At 51.2% G+C, this 21,120-nt stretch overlaps 1 protein-coding gene across 1 annotated transcript; it reads right to left on the reverse strand.

Moving 5' to 3' along the window:
* Window positions 1-3,976: 3,976 nt before the first annotated feature.
* On the reverse strand, window positions 3,977-13,049 carry LOC128916041 (neuropeptide Y receptor type 2-like). The gene is made up of 3 exons (XM_054217197.1): window positions 12,888-13,049; window positions 11,779-11,892; window positions 3,977-5,199 (listed from the first exon to the last, which is right to left on the reverse strand). The coding sequence occupies exon 3, from the start codon at window positions 5,153-5,155 to the stop codon at window positions 3,992-3,994; it is 1,164 nt and encodes a 387-aa protein (XP_054073172.1). The 5' UTR covers window positions 5,156-5,199; window positions 11,779-11,892; window positions 12,888-13,049; the 3' UTR covers window positions 3,977-3,991.
* Window positions 13,050-21,120: the final 8,071 nt, after the last annotated feature.

A 21,120-nucleotide genomic window follows, 5' to 3' on the forward strand; every position in this document is an offset into this window, starting at 1 on the left:
AAGGGGATGGATCTGGCCTTTAGAGGAGCAGGATGAAGCACAGGTGTACGCAGGAGTGTGTCACGTCTTTGATTCTAACAGAGCCCTGACCGAAGGACCCAGCTCACCCTGCCTTGATCTAAATGCCGGCTGTATATGTTGCCTTAAGACAAGGAAAAGTAAAAAGCCCAAACCTTTGCTCTCTTCATGTGCATTAGCTTGTTACGGACGTATATGCTTTTGAACTCAAATGGGAAAGGATTTTTCAGAGTAAACCAAGTGTTTTCAAGGCAAAATTTCAAGTGCTCAGAGAGCCTCCTGTGTCCAAAGCACAGCCTTTGCTCTGCAAATTTCAATGTACTTTGTCAAGCTTGGAAGTTTGATAAGAGGCTCTGGGACTCTTAAGAGCTTTTAGAGCAGCCTGTAATAGGGAACAACAGTTATTGATGCTGCTGTTTTTAAATGATGATGTTGCCATGTCTCAGCTGTTCTTGTATTTGTCTGACATGTGAGTAATGGTTGCATGGGATAGTTAGAGGCATCCCCACCGGTGGTGTCTATTCAAAGTTAATCATCTGCTAGGGGTCACTTGGCAATTAAGAACTGTTCAGTAGTACTTTTAATAATACAGGATTTGTCTGATGTGACCAGAAGGAGTGTCCTAGCATGAGAAATATGGTGTTTCTCAAGGCCTTCAGAGCCTCCCTCCTAAAAGCTGTGAAATATCCTCGGGTCAGTTCAGTGAAGCAGCATTTTGAGAAGGACATCAGCAAGAGTCAGGAGGAGCCCTAGAGGAAATTCTCTTGGTCACCAGGAACAACACTGTCTTGCAGATAAGCTTTGATGAAACACTTGTTAATTTTCATTTTTGTCAATGTGTTTCTAACTCTGTAATGAAATCCCGTATCCCTATCAGCTGTTGTGCTGTTGACATGAGTCATTCCATCCCATGTCAGTAACACCAGGGCCAGCTCTGCAGAGAGGAGCCTGGCTTGGCAGGCATTCACTGATGCACCTTTGGCAAGGAGCAGGCAAGAAGATGCCTTTGACTCCAAGAATATCTGTAACTGCTAGAGGATCTGCCCTTGACATCTATAAAGAAGGGTCATACCCTGTTCTGAGCTCTCAATAGTTAAAAAAATACTTCTGACGTCTTTGATTTCATGGAACTGATCATGGCAGTAAGGCCATCTTTGGCAGAGTGTTAATATTTGGGGAACCTTCGTCTCCAAGAGATATCTGTTTTACGGAAACAAATTCATTCCTGTCTTCTGTGCAGTCATGGCAGTTTATAACATGCTATTTATTTGCCCAAATCAACCTTTGGTAAGAAGCTTTGCATCCTTGCTCTCCACCTTCTCTTGTTCTGTATGGCAGTGGACACTAGGGCCACTTTCCCTCAAAAGAGGCATCATAGTTTTCCACAGGGACACGTAAACACAAAGGAGAGCTGATTTTCCTGCTTGCAGTGGGTGTGGAAAGTTGTAGCTTTTTCCAATGGCAAGGAAAAAGCAGCAAGCTCAAGCTCGCAGGCAGAAATCCATCAGTTAAACTGCACAAGTGTATTAAATAAAGCAAACAGAACTTTGCTGTTACACTTCAAGTAAATAGTTTTTCCTTCTCAGTTTGCTCCAACATAAAAATCCCTCTGGCCTATAAATGCCATTGCCAGTATTAATTTGTGAAAATCTGGGGTCTATTTATTTATTTATCCATATTTAGTTTAAAAGTCTGGGCTCAAAATTAAACAGCCATTCATAATGTCATTATCTGCCTTGCTCTGCAGTCAGATACTGTGTGTGGTGTCACAGGATAAAACCTTTGGCAAGGCCCCTAGAAGAGCAATTTAGCTCCTCATCCATCTCAGCTGGCAGCGTGATTGGCTTCCAAGCTTGCATTGCTGAATGTGTTATTTTACTATGACATATATTATTGAGTGTTAAATCACTTTCTGAAGTGTTTATTGGTAATAGTTGAATTCTTTCCACTCATTTAAACTGCTTTTGAAACATAAACATTTCTTTGTATCTTGGAGTTTGATGGAAACGCGGGGAGAGTTCCTTGGGAGGATGGGTTGTAGAAATGACCGATTCATTAGGTAGGCACAGAATTTACCAGAGCTGTGGAGGAGAATATCCTCCTCCTTCGATCAGGACGAAACAGCAAACTCCCACCATCACACCATGGCACTGGGGAAGGTCTACTTGTGTCTTGGTTCTCCAGTGATGTCTTGGCCTGTCAGGAAGTAGATGACCCTTTCACTGGAACATCAATGACTTCCTGACAGGTTCTTCATGGATCCTGAAGCTCCCTGAAAATTAAAATGAGCTGTGATATGTAGAATCAGGTTCTGGGGAGGTTATTAGGCATCAGCATGCCCATGCCCCCAAGTGTGGAGTGTGGTCCATGGCCCTTGGCAGTGACGTCTTTTGGAAAGGAACCAGAGACCACTTTCTTGTATCTATTTAGGAAAATGAAGGAGGGCATCAGAGAAAGAAATAAACAAAGAGATTAAAATCTAGTGTGGCAGTTGGAAGCTGAGCTGGAGAACAAGGGCCAGAGGGGAGGAGGCAGGAGAGCCGAATTTTCAAATAAGCCCTTTGACAATTCATCTCTTGAGGACTCCAGATGTGACAGCCCAGCAGCCTGATCCAGTACTGCAAGTCCTCTTACCTCTCGTCCTTGCTCCAGTGAAGACCTACAAATCAAAGTTTTTCTTTTCTTTTTATTTTTAATGAGTAGGTCTGTTGAGTCTCTTCCCTGCATCTGGGAGTTACTTTCCGATCTGATGAACACTGACTTTTAGAGACACCACCATTGAGGAGCTGCTGAGATCACAGTAGCAATCAAGCCTCCTTTGATGGCAGAGCTAAAAATATGCTCCCCAGCTGACACAGCCTTAGGGATGAGAACATATAGTTTGGTTTGAAAGAATACATCTTTCTTTGTCTCCATGTCTTCTTCTGCCAGAGGACACCACATCTGTGATAGCCATGCAAGCAGGTTATATCTGTCTTCTGAACTGAAGCACCCATGTACAGACCCATTCTACCTCCAACCCCAGAAAGAGTAAGGCCTTAAAACCTTCTGAATGCCTTGGAGAATGGTATTGTTCACAGTTTTGCCTCTCTGGTCATGCTGGCACCCATCAAGTTATTGCATGACAGGAGCCACATGTTAGGGTCTGGAGGAAATCACCTTTGCCAGTCCCCTAGGTTCAGTTTTAGTCCTCTTGATCAGCTGCCCCAGCTCCTTCCTTTCCTATCTGCTTCTCTGCCTGCTCTCCTCCTTGCTAAATCCAGGGCATGGCTCACAAGCTCCCTGTCTTAATGAGGTGTCCCCAAAGCCTTGCTTTGGCACTTGGAAAGGAAATTGTGGTAAGTAGTGTCACTGCCACCTCCTGGGCTTTCTGAGGATGAGAGCTCATCCCATGGGCTGCAAATGCAGATTTATGCAAATGCTTTGCAAGAGATCATGGGTTGTTCCACTTCAACCTGCACCAGCCTGCCCCCTTCCCAAGCCTGTGGTGTGATGGCACTAACCAGCCCACGTTTGCAGAAGAGAGTAGGTCTCACTCCCCTTGGAGGCATTAGCTAAAGATGGATCATTAAGGCTTTTGGGTAGGAGATGTACAGATGAACAAGCACACACAATAAAATTTCCACATTTGTAATGTGTAATATGTCAGGGGGTAAAAGGTTGAGCAACCCACTTTGGCAAATGGAAATAGCAAAAAGGGTGTATTTTGCTGGCTAAATGAAAGCCTCCTCTGTGGGTGATTTTTCACGCTTCTGCGTGCTTAACTTGAATGCAGAGAAAGGAAAAATTCATTTGTTTGGTCAGACAGAAATACACCAGATTTATTGTTTTGAGAGATACAGGGGAGTATTTCTACATGGCTGTGGTAGCTATAATGTTTTGGCAACACAATGTCCCACCAAAAAAAAAGGCATTCACCCAAGAACATCTCTGGGCTCAGTCAGCCTCAGTCCTGGAGGTGGATGTCCCATCCCTAAACCTCTGTGGGCAATGGTCCATTGCCAGGAGTCTGTTTGATGCTCCCATTTAGGGTGTTGGCCCTGAAGATGTACGACCTCCCTCTGACTGAGCCTTCAGTGTGGATGCTTTCTGGCTTGTTCTGGCAACGGAAGAACATAAGGAAGCCGTTCCGGTAGTTCTTGTTCATCCATCCATAGAGCAGGGGGTTGACAAACGTAGAGCACATGGCTCCAACATGGAAGACAGTGTACAGGAGTTTGTATTCATGGAAGATAAGAACGAGATCAAGATCAATGGCAAGCTGGAATATGTGGAAGGGGAGCCAACAGACTGCGAATACCACAACTACCATCACTAGCATTTTAGTTGTCTTCCTCCTCCGGCACTGGTTTTCATTCCTAGAAGTGGGACTGACATGGTTTTTCAGCTTGAACCAGATCCTGGTATAGGCATAACAAATAATTGCAAGAGGAAAAACATACTGCAGGAGGAGCATGGACAGGCTGTAGATAGTGGCATCTCTGTTATTTCCAGAAGGCCATTTTTCTGAGCAGACAGCCATTTTGAGGTTGATGGAAGGTATTTCCTCATACCGGTACTCTCTGAAGATGGCCAGAGGACCTGCTAGGACAGCTGCTGCTAGCCACATGACAGCTATGATGGTGAAGCTGAGCCGCTTGGAAATCCTGCTGTCCAAGTGGAAAACAATACACCGGTACCTATCCAGAGCAATCACAGTTAGGGTTAGTGTGGAGACATGGACACTCAGAGCTTGAGCATAAGGGACCAGATGACAAAGAACAGCTCCAAACTTCCACTCATCCAGCAGCGTGTACACTAGGGTGAAAGGCAGACAGAGCGTGTCCACCATCAGATCTGCCAGGGCCAGGTTAGCTATGAAGAAGTTGGTGACGGTCCTCATGGTCTTGTACTTTACAATGATGTAGATGACCAAGGAGTTGCCAATGAAGCCCAGCAGAATGATGAGGGAGTAGGCAGCAATCAGGACGACTTGCACCCCCAGGATCTTGGTGCTGTCCATCATAACATTGCGGGACCCAGAGAGATCCTGGCTAGAAGTGACTAAGTCCTTGGCGTGCCAGCCCTGTGGCAGCTTCTCATCTAATGCTGTCTTCTCCACAGTGAGGGTGCTGTTGGCTCCCTCCAATGGTCCCATGCCTGGCCTGAGACTTTCTGTCAGGAGGAGGAGGAGGAGGAGGTCTGGAACACAGACAGCAGAAGTGAGAGCATGGTAGACAGCAGAGCATCTGCAAGAACTGAGACTCCCGTACGCCCCCATCCTTCCTCACACCGAATGGCCTTTCACCTCTCTTACACCTCCTGTTAGAGCCTAGGATCAGTTGAATGCCAATTCCCCAAGGAAAGGTCAGGGGAAAATGCAACTTTTCACACAAGTTTTTGCGATTCTGTTTATTTGAATTGAACAGGGAAAAACTCCTCAACCAGCCAGGGAAAGACTGGTAGGTCCTGAAAAGACCTCCTCGTCGCAGAGTCCCTTCACACACTGCCTCTCCTGCTTCTTCAGGCTAGGCTTTGCAAAACAGGCAAGTTGCTTCAAACAAGCCAAAAATTTGGGACCTCTGGGGACTGACAGAAGAAATCGATGATGGTGTTAATCATCTTTGATGAGATTTCCTTGACTATAAAAATGCCCTGAGCCCTAACTCCTTAAGAACTAGGAATGGAGAAAAACACCAGGACACTCAAATTCAAGGTGCTTTTCTCCACCTCTCCATAACAATTTATTTCCAGATCGTGCACTAAGGGGTTTTTTTCAGTTTCTTATTTCTTACCTCTCTGGGTGAAAAGTATCTGCCACCCTGTCTCTGCATGAGCCTCCAACACTGCTCCTGCTAGTGATGCCACCACCGAAGACCAGTACCTCTGGCTCCTGACCCCTGGTAATGTGGTTAGTATAACTGACACAATTTTATGAGGCAAGCAGCCATACTCTGTGACCGAGCGGGTCATGTATTCGTTTCCTTTCCCTCGTTATCAGGCCCTGAAGGTCCCGTGAACCAAGTAGACGAACCAAACAGTTTTCTTCTTCCCCTCCCTGCCAGCCTCAAGGTTCCTGGGCACTAGGCTGGTTACTTCCTTCCTTGCTGGCCTTGAAGGTCACAAGCACCCGGCCAGCCGGGTGTTGTTGATGACCCTGTTACAGAACAGGGAAGTGTAACAGCACACAGAGCACTCTCCATAAAACCAAGGAATTACAAGTCCTAAGTGAGAACTGCTGGACAGTGAGACCCGTGATTCCCCATGGTCAGGGACACCCCCACCATCGTCTGCTTCCTCCAAGGACGGAGTGAGTGACTCATCTTCTTTTATATGATTTTTGAGTCTCAATTGTGATTGTTAAATTGATACAGCAAACCTTGCATTAAGAGTGTGGTGATAGGATAAGTGGTAACAGTTTCAAACTGAAAGAGGGGAGATTTAGATTAGATATTAGAAATAAATTCTTTACTCTGATGGCGGCGAGGCACTGGAACAGGTTGTCCAGAGAAGCTGTGGCTGCCCCATCCCTGGAGGTGTTCAAGGCCAGGTTAGATGGGGTTTTGAGCAACCTGGTCTAGTAGGAGGTGTTCCTGCCCAGGGCAGGGGGGATGGAACAAGATGGTCTTTAAGGTGCCTTCCAATATAACCATTCAATGATTCTATGATTTGTCCGATCTGCAGAGGCTCCAGATGATTAGAAATTATAAGTTAGGTTGTATTATAAATTCTGTATTACTTAGGTGATTAGAAATCATAAGTTAAGTTAGGGTCTAGGTGATTAGAAATAATAAGTTAAGTTGTATTATAAATTCTGTATTACGCTACTTACAGATTGTGCTACATTGATTCTGCTTGTAGAAATCCTGTGCCATTCTAATCATAGTATCTCTGCTATGCTAATCATAGTATCCTGTTAAGAAAATATAGCTTTAATTGTAACTACGATTTAGTGCCGTCATCATTCTGCCAAGGATCCCTAAAAGAACCTGTCTGTCCCCTCAGTGTTGGTGACACCCAGGCATCCGCCAGTGTTGCAGAGGAGGGAGCTCCTGCAGGGACGTGCATGTGCAGGGGACAGACGCTGAAGCTGTGAACAAGCCTCCCGCAGAGCTGCTGCTGAGCGGCCAGGCACAAAGAGGCCCGAGAGCCAAGGTCCCGGCGTCAGTGAGCCTCCTGCCCCGTGGTGCTCCAACCTCTGCGTGAATATGGCTATGGGATCAGGGAACCCGACTGAGGAGCCAGAACTGACTCAGCCTGGAACCCGCGGCTGGCGTTTGGTGCCGTTGTTAGAGCAGAGTGTTGTCACGACGGGGTTTTCATTCAGTCCAAACACAGCAGGAGAAAAGCCAGCTCTGTTACTGGCTCCCTCTCAGTGTCTCAGCATCGCTGCCGGGGCATGCGGAGAGGGGTGGACGTGGGCCCCCACATATCCCCTCTCCCCAGCACTAGGGCGGGGGGGGCCCATTCCCACTGCACACTTGATCAAAAGTGAGCAAAAGTCTTCGCTCTGCCCAAACAAGCTGGTCTGCAGAGCTTCATGTTTTCTCTGACCTGCAGAGAGAGGAGAGAATGACCTGCCACCAAGGGAGGGATGCACAGGGCTTAAATGAAGCTGGGAATTAGAGGCAGCGGGGCTCCTTCTCAGCCTCCTTGAGGAACACGCTGCTCTGGGTTTGTACCAGGTGAGACAGGAGCACTGCTGACCTGGTGCTGGTGGGCTTCTGCAGCTCCATGCCCTGCAAGCCAAAATATTTAAGGACAGCCTGTCCTTGGGAAGGGAGAATGCTTTCTGGGCAGAGCACCTTCATTTCATCTAGTTCCTTAAACAAATGGCATAAAAAAAATGGTGGCAAGATGGTGAAGGTGACAGCAATTACATTGCAATAAATAATAAATGGCTGCTTGTTCTTTCATTGCTCCTCAGAGCAAGGGCTGTAATTCCCCCCTGGGAGCTGCTCCTAGGAATCTGCCCGGCCGGCTGCAAACCCGGGCCTCTGCAGAGACCCAGCAATGGAGCTGCCTGCCATAGACCCTCCCTGCCTGCACACTTGCTTTCTCCTGACCTCTCCATGTCCATTGACTTGCCTAACTTGTCTAACTCCGCCAGCTGATTTATGCCAATGATTCCTGTAAATGAAGTTGTTGGGCTCAGATACCATGATAGTGGAGACCATATAGCTACCGTAAGAGGGTAAGAAGGTGGCTTTAAGCAGCATGAGGGAAAAATGGGTGGATTTGCTGGGGTGAGGGTTTGCTTAAGGGTGATCTCAGACCTCCATGACATAGCTGCCCCAGCCCTGGAAAGGTAATCCCAAAGCCAAAAGGGAGGTCCCAGCTTCTAAGGCAGGAGAGAGGACCTCAGAGCCGTCCCATGCAGCCGACACAGTGGGGAAGGGAGCCCTGGGACGGTGGCACAGCCACAGCCTTTTTGTCAGACCCGACCCACAGGCGGCGGCAGCCCTCAGACACCCAGCTGCCCCCAGAGCAAACCTTCCTGCCAGAGGAGCGAGGTCAGTGCAGGAAACAGCGCAAGGGCTGGGCACACTGTCCGTGGCTGTGCTTCCGTTGCTTGCTCTCTGCCTGGGCTTTTATACCTTTATACCTTCCAGATTGTCTAGCATTACTTTATCACTACCACATATTATCCCTTTTTCTGTGGCTTGCCTGTCCCATTTATATTCAGTACCCAACTCCTAGCCCAACACCAGTGGACACTCCCTTCCCTTTTTCCCCATCTCACCCACCAACTGGCTGACAGTTCCCCTGTTCACATCCCAGGCTATTTCCTTTCACTGGAGACTGGCAGCTACCCACCATCTGAGAGGAGCCAGGAACACCGTGATTATTGGAGCTGTTTCACTTCCTAACAAAATGGCCTTAATGGAGTTGTTATTTGATTTGCTTTGCTTTGTTTTTTTTCCAAAGGGGAACCATTAAAAATCAATTAAGGCATTTTAATTAAGAGACAAAATGGTCATAATAAATGTGCCCACTCCAGGGGCTGCCTGGAGATCGCAGGGATGCTGCTAGGAGTGGACCAAGGTCCGTTCCAACAAGTAATGGACGTGCTGGCATATGTGTAGGCTGCTGCCAGGCACACGCTCCTGTGCCCAGCGGGCCTGCCAGGCTAGATGGAAAAATCCTTGGAGCTGAACTGCTTTTGGGAGAACAAAACAGCAGGGCAGACCAGGAGGAGGCAGAAATACTACCCTATGCCCTTACCTCTGTGCCGGGCTGCCATAAAGGGTTGCAGAAACAGGGCAGTGCCTGGATCCCACCCTCACTCCCTCCTCCAGCTGAGGTTCAGCCTGCGGCAGGACCGGGACCCAGGGATGGCTCCCAGTGAGGGTGCCCTGGGACTCACACACACCTCTGCATCCTGGGGATGCCCCGGCTCCCTGCGTGTCCCTGCTGCAGCCCCAGGCACGCAGCCAGCCCGGTCCAGATCTGTCAGGGCACATCCAGACCTGGAAGAGCCATCTGCAGAGCCTGGCAGGGTTCAGAAAACAGGGCTGGAGGGGTTGGCAGAGGGCTGGAGAAAACAGAGCTTGTTAATTAAAATGCCTCATTTTGTCCCAAACAGCGAGACTGGGGTCGCTACAACCAGCAGACACGCAGCGTGGGGACAAGGGGTGCAGAAAAGAGGGAGGTAAGGACAAAGATTGCTCAGAGCATGGCCAGGAATTACAATTCTATCAGTTATCGTTGTTTCAAAAGGAGGGAGTGGAGGGACTTGGGCCAGCCTCTGCTCTCTGGCTAATGACAGCCACAGTCTCTTTGTACAGCAGCGCTGGGGTGCGAGGGCTGAGGCTGATGTATACTTTCATGGCTTGGCTCACTGATTTGTTCCATGCTGTGTCCTTCCTCCAAAGCAGCTCAATTCCATGAAACCCCTTCATCTCCAGCAGCTCAGTCTGGAGCACTGACTCATCTCATCCCTAGTCCCATATCTGGCAGCACTCAGGTGTCCGTAGCAAGGAGGTCTGAGACCATCCCTCATCACCAGAACCCAGTTGTCACCCTGGGGCAGACCACCTTTTGCCACCTTCATGTTCCCCTGCAGCACTCAAGAGGCAGCAGTGTTCAGCCCTGCACCCCACAGCACAGCACTTAAGGGAGGAGAACACAGTAAACTGAGATATGGAGATTAACCAGCTTGCCAGAGGCCACCCAGCACATCCAGGGCAGGGCTGGGAGCAGAGCCCAAGTTCGCAAACTCCAGCCTCCTGCGTTCCCCACCAGAGAGGGCTCTGCATCTCTCAGGACAGAACCTGAACATAGATTTCGGGAGCTGCATGAAAATGCAAAATGTGAGTGATGGAGGGGAGAGGCGTTTGCCTTCTCTGTGCAATGGGCTGGTTTCAGGACAAACAGCAGCTCTGGGAAGATTTCCTGAAGCCAAGGAACAAATAGAAATTACTGCAGGTCCTTCCATCTCCAGTGAAGGGGTAATTGCCGCACTATGACAGTATGGCAGAAGGGAAGACCCTCTGATCTGCCCATCATCTGCTGCAGCTTGGTAAATGATCTATCCAGATCAGGCCGATTGGTGCAGAAACCTAATGGCATCAGACACGCGCTGCCACCCCTGTATTTGCAAAGCTCCAGGGCCCCCGAGCTGCTCCTGGGGGACCCCAGGGTAGAACTGGCACTGGGAAAAAAAGTGCAAGGAGGAGGAGATGCTACTCCAGGGATTTCTTGCAGTTCCTCACTCTAAACATTTGCACAGCCCTGACCAGGCTGGAGCCACGAAAGACTCCAAAGGGGATGAGGCAAGGAAGATACCTTAGTCACTCAGGTCAGGTCAGGATGAAAAAGAAGGTGATGAGAAGAGACCCATTTGGCAGGGATGCACACTTTCTCCTGCAAATTTCTCCTGCGGAAAGCAGGGGGGAAGAGCGCAGGGCCCTGTGGCGTGCACCATGGGAGCAGAGCAATGCTGGCTGGGAGACAGGGCTCAGCGGGTGACACTGCGATAGAGGCACACCAGTTGTCAGGGCTGCGGAAGGGAAGAGACAACCCTGTGGAAGGACCCTGGTTAACCTGTGGAGTCTGTTGCCTCCTGAAATTTAAGGAGCCTGGGGTAGATGAGATAAGGGAGGGGAGGGAAATAACAACCCCGCTAACAGGACAAACAGGGAGCAAACCCAGTATCCTGCTTTGGGACAGACCAGAAACTCTGGAGGTGAAACACAGGCTGCAACAGGGTTATAAGTGGCTCGCTCTGTTCAACAATTAATGTGCAACGAGTGCAGAAAGAAAGCAAGCACCAATTTTCCTCCTGCAGTCCCCTGTCTCCCTTTGCATCTCTCTCTTTGAGGGCACTGATCTCTGGCAGCGAGCCGAGTGCCAGAGAGTGTGCGGAGTCCCAGCACGGAGGAGCCAACGGGAGGTTTGTACCAAGCCACGAGGAGGCAGATTGAGGGAGAGATCAGGATTTCTCAGACAGCCGCGCACCTCAGCCCCGCACCTGCAGCATGCTGCTCTGTAGCTCTTACATGCCCGGTTCCTGCAGCTCCCCTGGAATAACCTGCTCTTCTGACTGCTCTGGCTCAGCATCCCACTTCCCAGACTCCCTGCTTCTGCTCGGGAACCATTTGAAACTCTCCTGCTGGTATTTCTTGTTCGCTTTCTCTCTATTGCAGCTCTAAGGGCTGTCGGTCCCCAAATTCAGTTTCCCAAAAGATGCTTGGACCTTTTTTTGCTTTAACCATGTGGCATGGCCAAGAGCTGGCCCCACCTCAGCCCTGCCACTCAGACAAGCCCTCCCCGACCCACCTGCAAAGGCCAGAGCGTCCTCCTCCTTCAGGAACCGAGCCTCTCCCCTCCAGTTATCGTCTCATTGCTGGCCAGGATGGAGCGCTTGGTCCTCTCCACTCTCTGGGAGTCAACCTGTGGCAAAGGGGTGAAAAGCACTTTTCTCCAACTGTCCTCGGAAAAGCGAGGAAGTCAGGCGAGGCTGTGGGCTGCCGGAGGGTGCTTCATCGCCGGGGATAGCTTCGGTATCCCACCCTGAGCATCCGGAGAGCAGCCTCTCGCCGGGTGACTGACAGCCCCCGTCTCACGAAGCTGGATGCTGTGTTAGCTCCTGAATGAGAGAAAGGCAGGGAGCGTGTGTTTAACAAACAGAAATGGAAAGGGGGAGGGAGCCTGCTGCTGCTGTTTATACAGTGTTCAGCCACTGAGGGGCTTCTTGCATCGAGGAGAGAGAAGCTTTTCCATCACATCCAGTTCCCTCTCCAGGGAGAAGTGGTGGGAGCTGCAGGTCTGCAGGCTCCTCATCTGTGCCACTGACCTGCACAAGTGTCCACCCACCCTCACTCTGCAGCTCTCCCATCTGCTCAGGCTTTAAACTCGTTTGGGACTGGCACAGTCTTGTCCAGGGGTGGATCTCCCCTGCGGCAAGAGGTCTGCAGGTCCTGCAGCTCAGCAGAGCCTTCACAGACCTCGCCCCATCCTCCTCTGCCTCGGTGCTTGTCCAGCACCCTGCACAGAGCAGGCTGCTGCCGCGGGACAGGCCTTCGGGTACTCTTGGGATGCAAATAAAAGTAATGGTGAGAAGTTTTAGCCACTTGGCAACGGCTCAGTCTGTTCCAGAGCCAGATTCAACGTGGAGCTAGGAACCCATGTGAGCTTCTATTTCAGGGTGCTCAGCACTGCCCATACACCTGGAGCAAGAGAGAGGGAGGGGCACAAAAGCAGCATCCTCATGTCCAGATCTGCAAAATCCAAGCTCACCAGAGCCCAGGAAAGTGCCCTGAGGGCAGCACAGGGAAGCAGGAGAAGCAGAGCTGCCTACCCGGCCAAAGGTTCTCCTTCAAGGAGAAGTCAGGTGTGTTCCCAGCACAGGATTTCTACCACAGGCAGTGTATGAGTTTGCAACTCACCTGGACTAGGAGATGCTCCCAGAGGTTAGGGAGGAGGACACCACTTCGGAGCTTTGAGTATCTACAACTAGAAGTTTATCAGAGGAATCTGGCTCTTCACCCCCACAGTGGACTTTGGTTTCCTTTTCTTTGTGAGAACGGAAACAGGGAGGGTTTTCAACCAATTTTCTGTGCCGCAAAATTTGTGATACACCAGGAAAAAGAAGACGCTCCAGTGGCTCTCAGAAAAACGAGAGTGAGAACATTCCTGAAGGAAGTCACACGGAAAGTGGCACTTGAACCCAAGGCTCGACGAGGGTTCTCCTGAATCCCATGCTTCCCCCTCTCTCCCCATCTCCCCATCTCAGGAAGGAAAGGGCTCGCCACAGCTGCGCCGGCTGCATTTTTGTGTGAGTTTTGGGTCTTCTCCCCCTTTGTTTTCCCTGAGGCTGATGATTTAGCTGCTCTGGAAAGCTGAGAGCAGAGGGGAGCAGGACAAGAGAAATCTGCTTGGAAGGGGCCATTGCTGTCTCAAAGCAGTCCGCAGGGAGAGGCAAAGAGCAGCTAATGGGAAGTGAGTGGTGCATGCTATTCGCTGTCTTCCTGGTGGATGGATACTCCTCCTGTCCAGGCTCTCAGCAGTGGATGGTTGATTTCTGCTCGAAAGAGAGATTTTTTTCCTCCTTTCTCTTCTGGCATAAGATTTTTCTTGCCCATTCCCCAGAGTCCTATGCTACAGCTCGCCACTCCTCTCTTTCCCAGGGTGGAATAAGATGCCTGGGGAAAAGGCAGTGATTGACAGGAGAGAAACTCGCTGCAGCCTGAAGCTATGAACCTTCATCAGGACTATGGGGTGAATTCCAGTCATTTTTGGCATGTGGTGTTTGCTGGATGACAGCAAATCCAAACTCTTAAATCATGGATTAGTCAGCACAAGTCCCCAAGACCGTCCTCTCCCATGGTCCAGCGGAGAGTTTTGCACTAAAACCTGTCATGCTGCCAAGGATCAGCTCACCTCTCTGGCCAGATAGCTGAGCTGAAGAGCCCCTGTGTGCTTGGCCGAACAGACAGAGCCTGGGAAGGGAGAGCTGCCCGTGATCCACGGTGATGCCCGCGGTCACGAATCGTCCCCTGTGAGCCATCCTTCTGTGACACGGAGCAGCGCAGCACGGGAGAGTGGAGCTCTCAGCGCGCCTGGGCTGTCACCCCAACTGGCAGTCACCAGGATGAGGTTGGGCCCCTCGCTCCCCCCGCGCTCCCCAGCCCTCTCCCTGGGAGCCAGGCTCTTCTCGCGGCACCGCCGGTGTGGGCTGCCTGCCAGCCTGCCTCATCTCACCCAGCTACAACATAATTACTGCCGGTGGCGAGTACACGCGGCGTAGCCCTGATGCTGCCCAGCCCTTGGCTTCTCTAAGGGACAGCTAAAGGACAGCTGGGGTCTGCTGTGCCAGAGCCTCTCGCCCTCTTGGTGGGTCGAGTGGAGCAGCCTGAACACCAAGGTGCAAAAAGACCTCCCTGCGCAGCCAACAGATCCCAAAGCAGCTGAGAGTCCTCCTAGCCTCAGCCAGCAACTACCCCCTGAAGTACAAGGATGGGGAGATAGAAAGATGGTGCCTGGCATTGTCCTGGGGTGTGGAAGGCTGCACAGCCCCGAGCAGAGGTGCCAGGACCCACTGCGTGCACCGTTGTGACCTCAAACCCAGGGGTGATTGCTGGGTACACACAAACGCCCGCACGGGTGTGCCGGGAGCCCCGTGTCCTTTCAAACACGATGGGATCATTCAAAGGATCTTTGCAGCCCAAAAGCCTTTCCCAGTGGCTGGGCTTTGATTAGGCAAAAGCGAGTGTGCTCGCCCGCTCTTCTGAGAATACAACAATGAATTTTGTGCTCCAGGGAGAAAAAATGATGTACAAAAGCTGGGAAACGGGGCAGAGGAGAAGGCTGCCTTTTCATCAGCCCATAATCTGCTCTGCCTCAGAGAGCAGGCAGGTCCTTGGTCTGAACACCTTGCAGCTGTCAGCCGTACTCTGTAGCTCAACTTCTGTCATAAAAGAAAGGCATATTATCTGATCGCTCCCTGGGAGAAATCGCTAAGAAAGCTGTTACCAAGGCTTCCAGATGCTTCAGTTCATCCTGCTTCATCTGGAGCAGCAACACTGACATACTTCAAAAAAAGCAGCTTTTCATTTTTCAAACATCTGTTTAATTCCACCTGCATGTAACTAAAATATTTCCGTGGCTCCTTCCCGCGGTGTCAAGCCTGCGTTTTGCTGAGCGGCCTCAGCAAGCATCAGCATGTTGTGGTAACCCAACAGCCCCTTTTCCATTTGAGCCCCGGAGTTCAAGGATGCAGTGGATTTTGGAGTGTGTGATGCATTTGGGGACTAAATTAGCCGCAAAGCTGCTCGGAGGTGGGAGGGAGGATAGAAAGCTGTCTGCACCCTCTCTGAATTTAAAAGCAGGTTCTCATTTCGTAACTGCTTTTTGTCCCCATATGAACATTTCTGGAATTAGTGGAGGAGCAGAGATAGCATCAGGGACAAGGTTTTGCTGAAATACCTGAGTGATCTGAAGGAGAAGCAGGAGGAGAGACGAGCTGCGTGGGTCGGCCTGGGACTGCCAGGGCTCTGCTCTCCCTCAGGGCAGGCAGAAGATGGGGGTGCTGAGCGTGTCTTCAGGATGAGGGTCAGTGAGCCAAGAAAGAGGAGATCGTATGGAAAGAGATTAACAGGGTTTGTGTCCTACCAAAGAGGACACACATCACCATGCTTCAGCTCCTGGCAGAGCTGGGAGCAGATGGGGACAGGGCTCGTATGATTAAGTCGATTAATGCTGAGGAGGGTTTACCCTTTCCACTCCCTTCCCACCCCTGGATCTCCCACCAACACAAAACATCCCCTTGATCATCCTCACATCGGGGCAGAAGGACTCCGGGCAGCTCGGCAGGGTTCCTCGGGGCGACATCATCACCTCTGAGCCCAGAACTGGCCCCTGCATTCAGCTGCCATTTCTGCAAGTCACCGCACTCAAAGCTTTGCTAATTTATTAGAGGGTTGTTGCTTGTTGTTTGTGTACCGAGCCAGCTAGAAAACAGCTTCTGCAGAAGAGGATAATTGCAGTCAGATAAGCTCTTCAGAGCCCGGATTGCAAAAATACGATATATTGTACACCAGCGCTTGTCTGGATAAACTAGAAATCTGTCTGGTTTTGGGTAGGAGCGCATTTCCCGGCCTGTCACAGACTCCCTGCCTGCCTTTGGGCAAACCACTTGATGTGTCTTGGTTCCCTGGCCATAAAAGAGGTGCTAAAAATGCCTCACTCCAGCACACGCATGGCTGGAGCAATGGGTGACGTGGGCGTACGGGGGACTGGGTGCTCGGGGGTGCGGCAGTGGCAACCCTGCTAGGACAGAGGGGTGGCACTTCTGCCCCACGGGGTTTCTTTCTAAGCTGCCCATCTCATTTAGGCAGGGTGTTCTGCTCCGGATACTCCTGCTTCATAGTCCTGCGATGAAGTTACAAGTCTGTGGTCAGTCTGGCACTCTCACAGTGCCAACCAGGGCTATAAATGCTGGGTTGTGGCAATGAGAGCGGGCGGAGGTGGATGTGCTGCTGGCAACCCCAGCCTAAACCCTACCCAAGTGTCAAGACCGAAGGCAATGCAAGTGCCCGGGAAAAATTGATGGCAGGGTGTGTTTTCCATGGGCTTGGTGCTGCCGAAAGGCACCAGGTTGCCAGGAGCTGAGCTCCAGTGCCCAGCACCACCGTAGAGACCACCAGCAAGACCTCGCTTGCTGCTTCACCGCCTCGCTCCATCTTTCCTGGTCCTGTGGGGGACCCCATTAGCTGACAGCAAGGAGCAATTTATCCATGCCGAGCTCAGCTCCGCGGTGCTGGGCAGTGTCAGTACACACTGGGTCAGATCCACTCCTGATACCAAGGCAGGGGTTTGGCCGGGGATCCATTTGGCTCTGTGTTCCCCAGAAACGTGGCCCAGAAGCCACCGTCTGACACTGAGCGATAGGTATGACACCGAGCCCCCAGGAGAAGGAGAAGCATCCCCAGGGTACGAGCGGAGCACGCACAAGCCGAGCGGAGTCCGTGCTGGAAAGCACAAAGCCTTATAAAGGCAGAGCTCTGGGTTTGTCCTTCTTTCAGCTCTTCCAGGCGATGAAAAGGACGGCTCACAACCCTAATTAACTGGAACATGCTAATACCGCTGAGCTTCCCTGGCCAGTGAATTTGGCACGAGGCGTGTGGGACACTTTCCAAACGACTGCTCAGGGGAGCGCGTGCCTGCAATTTATTATTCGATGAGCAGCGTTTCCCCTCTGCCTCCGCTAAAGAGCTCGGACCAGACACATGAGGGAGGTGAGTCTGGAGCCTGCAAATCCACTTCGAAAGCCATTTCCTGCTGGAGGGAGGAGAGACTTATTTCTCCCCAGGTGTTGAAGGTATTTAAGGTGCCAGGGGAAATACGGCTTTGCACAGCGTTACCCCTGCGAGAGCTCAGGGCTTCCAAATGCTGCAGCACGTGGTGCTCAGCTTCCGATGGGGAAAACCACGTTCTTTCAGGGTGACATTTGTTCTGGGCAGAACATGGGCAGCTTCCCGTGACACCCCTGTTTGAGGACCAGAGCACTGGGCATCGCCATTTTGCAGGGTGAAGCAGAGGAGCGCAGCCAGCCCGGGTGGCCGGAGAAGGGGGAGAGGTGTCAGGGGCCCTGGTGCCACGTCTCCGGAGTGGGTTATTCCCTGTTTTGACAGCTGTCCTGGGCAAGGCAGTGCCCCGGCTTATTCCCCTGGAAAGGGAGGGGGAAGGAGCCTGCCAAGCTCCTATTACAGCTAAATCAGTTTGTGAACTTTGAATGGGGAGCAAAGAGCAGGGCACTGGAAAGATCGATTCATCCCCATGGTAAGATCATCACTCTCGGTGTTTACTGTGCTGTCACAACCGGAGGCAGAAGAGGCAGCCTGCCGAAGGCCACCCCCGCCTCTGGCCTTGGCTTCAGCCTGGCTGTCCCCTGTTCGGGACGGCTCCGGCACAGGGCTTGGGTGCCAGTGAGCTGCCCCACCAAGCACCGCCACAGCCTCACCGGTACAGGCACCGTGAATGGGCTGGAAGATTTGTGCAATATTCCCAGGACCACGCTAGTTTGACCACCCATCCTTTCCCTCCTCAGGACCAAAGGACTCCTCCTCCCCTACTCCTCCCCATCACCAGCATCATCCCCATTGTCCTCGTTTCGGTGACGCAGGGCTAATATCTCTTCTAATGCCTGGGAAAACTGCACTTTTAGAAGACTCTAGTGTCTGAATTTGTAAAAATATTTACTTTATAGCCAGCTCTGGCGTGCGGGTTTCAAGGTCTCAATGTTTTCAAGTTAACCAGGTGCAGGGAGAAGGAGGAACAAGACCCGGGCACTTGTCCCAAGCTGCCAACAGGATTATTTCATACCATGAACATCACATTCAATATAAATTATGAAAGTTTGCTGAGGAGTTGCTCTCTTCTTGATGGCTGTGATCCTGAGAACTCCTTGCCCCGGTGCCAGACCCCTGAGCCCTTCCCTTCCTCCCAAAGGCGCAGTGCTCGCAGTGTCCCACATGGGCTGTCCCTGCTGGGAGTGCCCAGCTTCCTGCTGGTAGAACGGGCTGATTTTATATTGGTGTCAGGATCAATATTGGTTCTTTAGCATTATTAATCCTCATTATTTAGTCTTATTAAATCTGTTTATATTTCAACCCCCGTGTTTCCTTGTTTTTTCCCAATTCCCAGGTGGGGAGGGGTCTTCGGGTGATAGAATAGTCGTCTAAATGACAATAACTTGTTGTGGGTTCCTCAAACCATAGCACCCATGCATCCCTCCTCCTCGGCTGGCCTGTCCCTCATCCTCGGCATCGCCTGCGGGCACCGTCTGCGTGGCCGGGCATGGCACCATGTGCTCACGGAGGGCACGTCTCTCCCCATCGCATCCTTTGCGAACACTCGTTGTTATGGCAACAGCTCCAGAAGGAAAATCTTTTTGAGGGTCTTCCAGATTTTGTAACAAAGATATAGCCACTTTAATTGTTTTCCTTAAAGGAGACGGTTATCTCGCTCGATGGCAACTGAATTTCTTTCATTTTGTTTCTGGCGGCCACTTTGGTAACGCTCAGGCTGCGGCTTTCACCGTGTGGTAGTAAGAAAATGGAAGGGGAAAGGGCAGAGCCAAGTGTGAAGAGACGCTTTTAAATCCTGCCGGGGGTCACAGGATGGTGCCTCCGGGCTGCGGCTGCCCAGCTGCAGGCGGTGGTGAGTCTCAGTTTCTCCAAAATGAGTGAGATTTTGGAGCACGTCTTGCATCCTTCTCGGATAGCAAAGTCCAAAGTAAAAAGCAACGGGGAACGTTTATGCCAAATAACCTGTGCTTTGCAGGAAATGTTGCACTGAGAGTTATTGTTCTTGCAGGGTCTCCTACAGAAACATCCCTTGGCTTTTGAAGGATGAATGGTGGTAAATGAATTCTCTCCGTCTCCACTGAACGGGCTGAATATTTTCATATGTGACATCAGGGGCTGCTACAGAGGACTGAGCTCTGTAACCACCTTTAAGATTATAGCAAACAACGTCAGACCAGCCAGGGGAAGGCAATCTGGGGATGTGATGTGGCCACAGGGCTGGATTTCATGGCTACTGTGTTCTGACCGTGAAATACGGCTGATAACCCACAAAAGACTCGAGCATCTTGAGCAGCCAAGCCCGTCCAGTCCATTTGTGTAGGGTGAGCCCATGAAGACCTTTCTCAAATCCCTGCTATACAGAGCTGAGGTCAGAAACCTCAAAAAAAAATAATATCCACATACTTCAGGCCCTGCAGAGGCAGCTCGACACGTCTGTGAATGCTCGACAGCCTCACCACGAACATCCGAGCGCAGCAGAGGAGCGTTACGGGGCATCCTTCAGCCGGGGACCAGGTAATGGGCTGGCTGGGGAGCTGAAGCGTGTCCCATCGCAGGGAACGCTGAGAGGACAAAGCTGCTTTGGCCAAGCCCTGTGTGTGGAATATCTGAGGGGTTTCATGCGTAGCTCAGAATAATCAGGCAAACAAACGGCAGTCAGAAATGTTAATATTTGCAGAAATCTCCTGGTTTTGGCGCCTGGGTGTGGGGAGGTGAAGGACTCTGGTGGAATGCAAACGTGGATTCCTGGCTGCCCGGAGGGGCGGCATGGGGAATCTCACATCCCGGCGCCTCAGACCGCCTGGCGGGCCGGCTGGGGATGGTTTACACGAGGAGTCCTGGGGAGGGAGACTGGGCTGAGACCTTCAGCAGCCATGTGAATCTGGTCCCTAGGAATTGAGCCATTTGAGCATCCTGAGAAAAAAAAGCCGTGATGAAGCAGTGTTGATCCTCCTGTGCCTGCTCCAGGACCTGTTTCCTACACGCCGTTACCAGGGGTGAAACCCTCCCAACAGCCCTAGTGCTCCCAGAGCCATGCAGCACCCAAGGGCTCAGAAGAGCCCCAGTCCCATGGTGCCAACTCCCTCCCTCCATGTAGTGGGAGATGGATTTGTCCATCCTGATCCCCAACCCTTCTCCGTGAACTCCTGGACACAGGAGGGACAAAATGACACAAACCTTTAGACCACTGGCTTTACTTGACCTGGGTCCTTTCATGGCATGTTTGGGATGGGTTGAACCTGCTCAACACCTCTCACCATCTCCATCTGGCTCTCATCTGGACCATGGTTGCCAGTTCGTGGGGGTACTTGGGGTCACTTGGATGCCTTCAGAGCACAAGGCTGTGGCCTTAGCAAAACAGCGGTGTCATTTGGGCCTGGGAAGAAAATATTGGCAAATAATGGTCTACCCTTTGGTCACCCTCCTCCTCCAGCTATTTATCCAAAGATATCATATCTCAGAGCATTGCTTCATTTCCTGCTCGCTTTTCTACCCGAGGCCTCTAAATCATGTCCCTGCAGCTGAGGTCACAGAGGGATGCATAATATTCGTTAATGGTGATGCAGCTGTTACCTTGGTTCACCTCATCCCTTCCTTCTTTCACTTTTTCCTTTCTGATTGCTGCTTTCCCTTCCCATTTCTTCCTCCCTCCTGGTCTCAGTGTAGGAGAGAGCTGGCAGGAGCCGACAGAAGCGGAGCCTCCTGGGTGCAGCCTGCTTTTGGGAACTTTTTGGGAGTCTGGGAATTTCTCGGGGACCAGCAGCAGCATGCTCCCTCCTGGCCAAAGATGCCATGGGTATCGGGAAGGGCT

The sequence above is a fragment of the Rissa tridactyla genome, chromosome 11 (assembly GCF_028500815.1).
Source record: "Rissa tridactyla isolate bRisTri1 chromosome 11, bRisTri1.patW.cur.20221130, whole genome shotgun sequence".
Taxonomy (NCBI): Eukaryota; Metazoa; Chordata; class Aves; order Charadriiformes; family Laridae; genus Rissa; species Rissa tridactyla.

Excerpts from the sequence above, each read along its gene's own strand:
- LOC128916041 (XM_054217197.1), bottom strand. The coding sequence starts at position 5,155 with ATGGGACCATTGGAGGGAGCCAACAGCACCCTCACTGTGGAGAAGACA.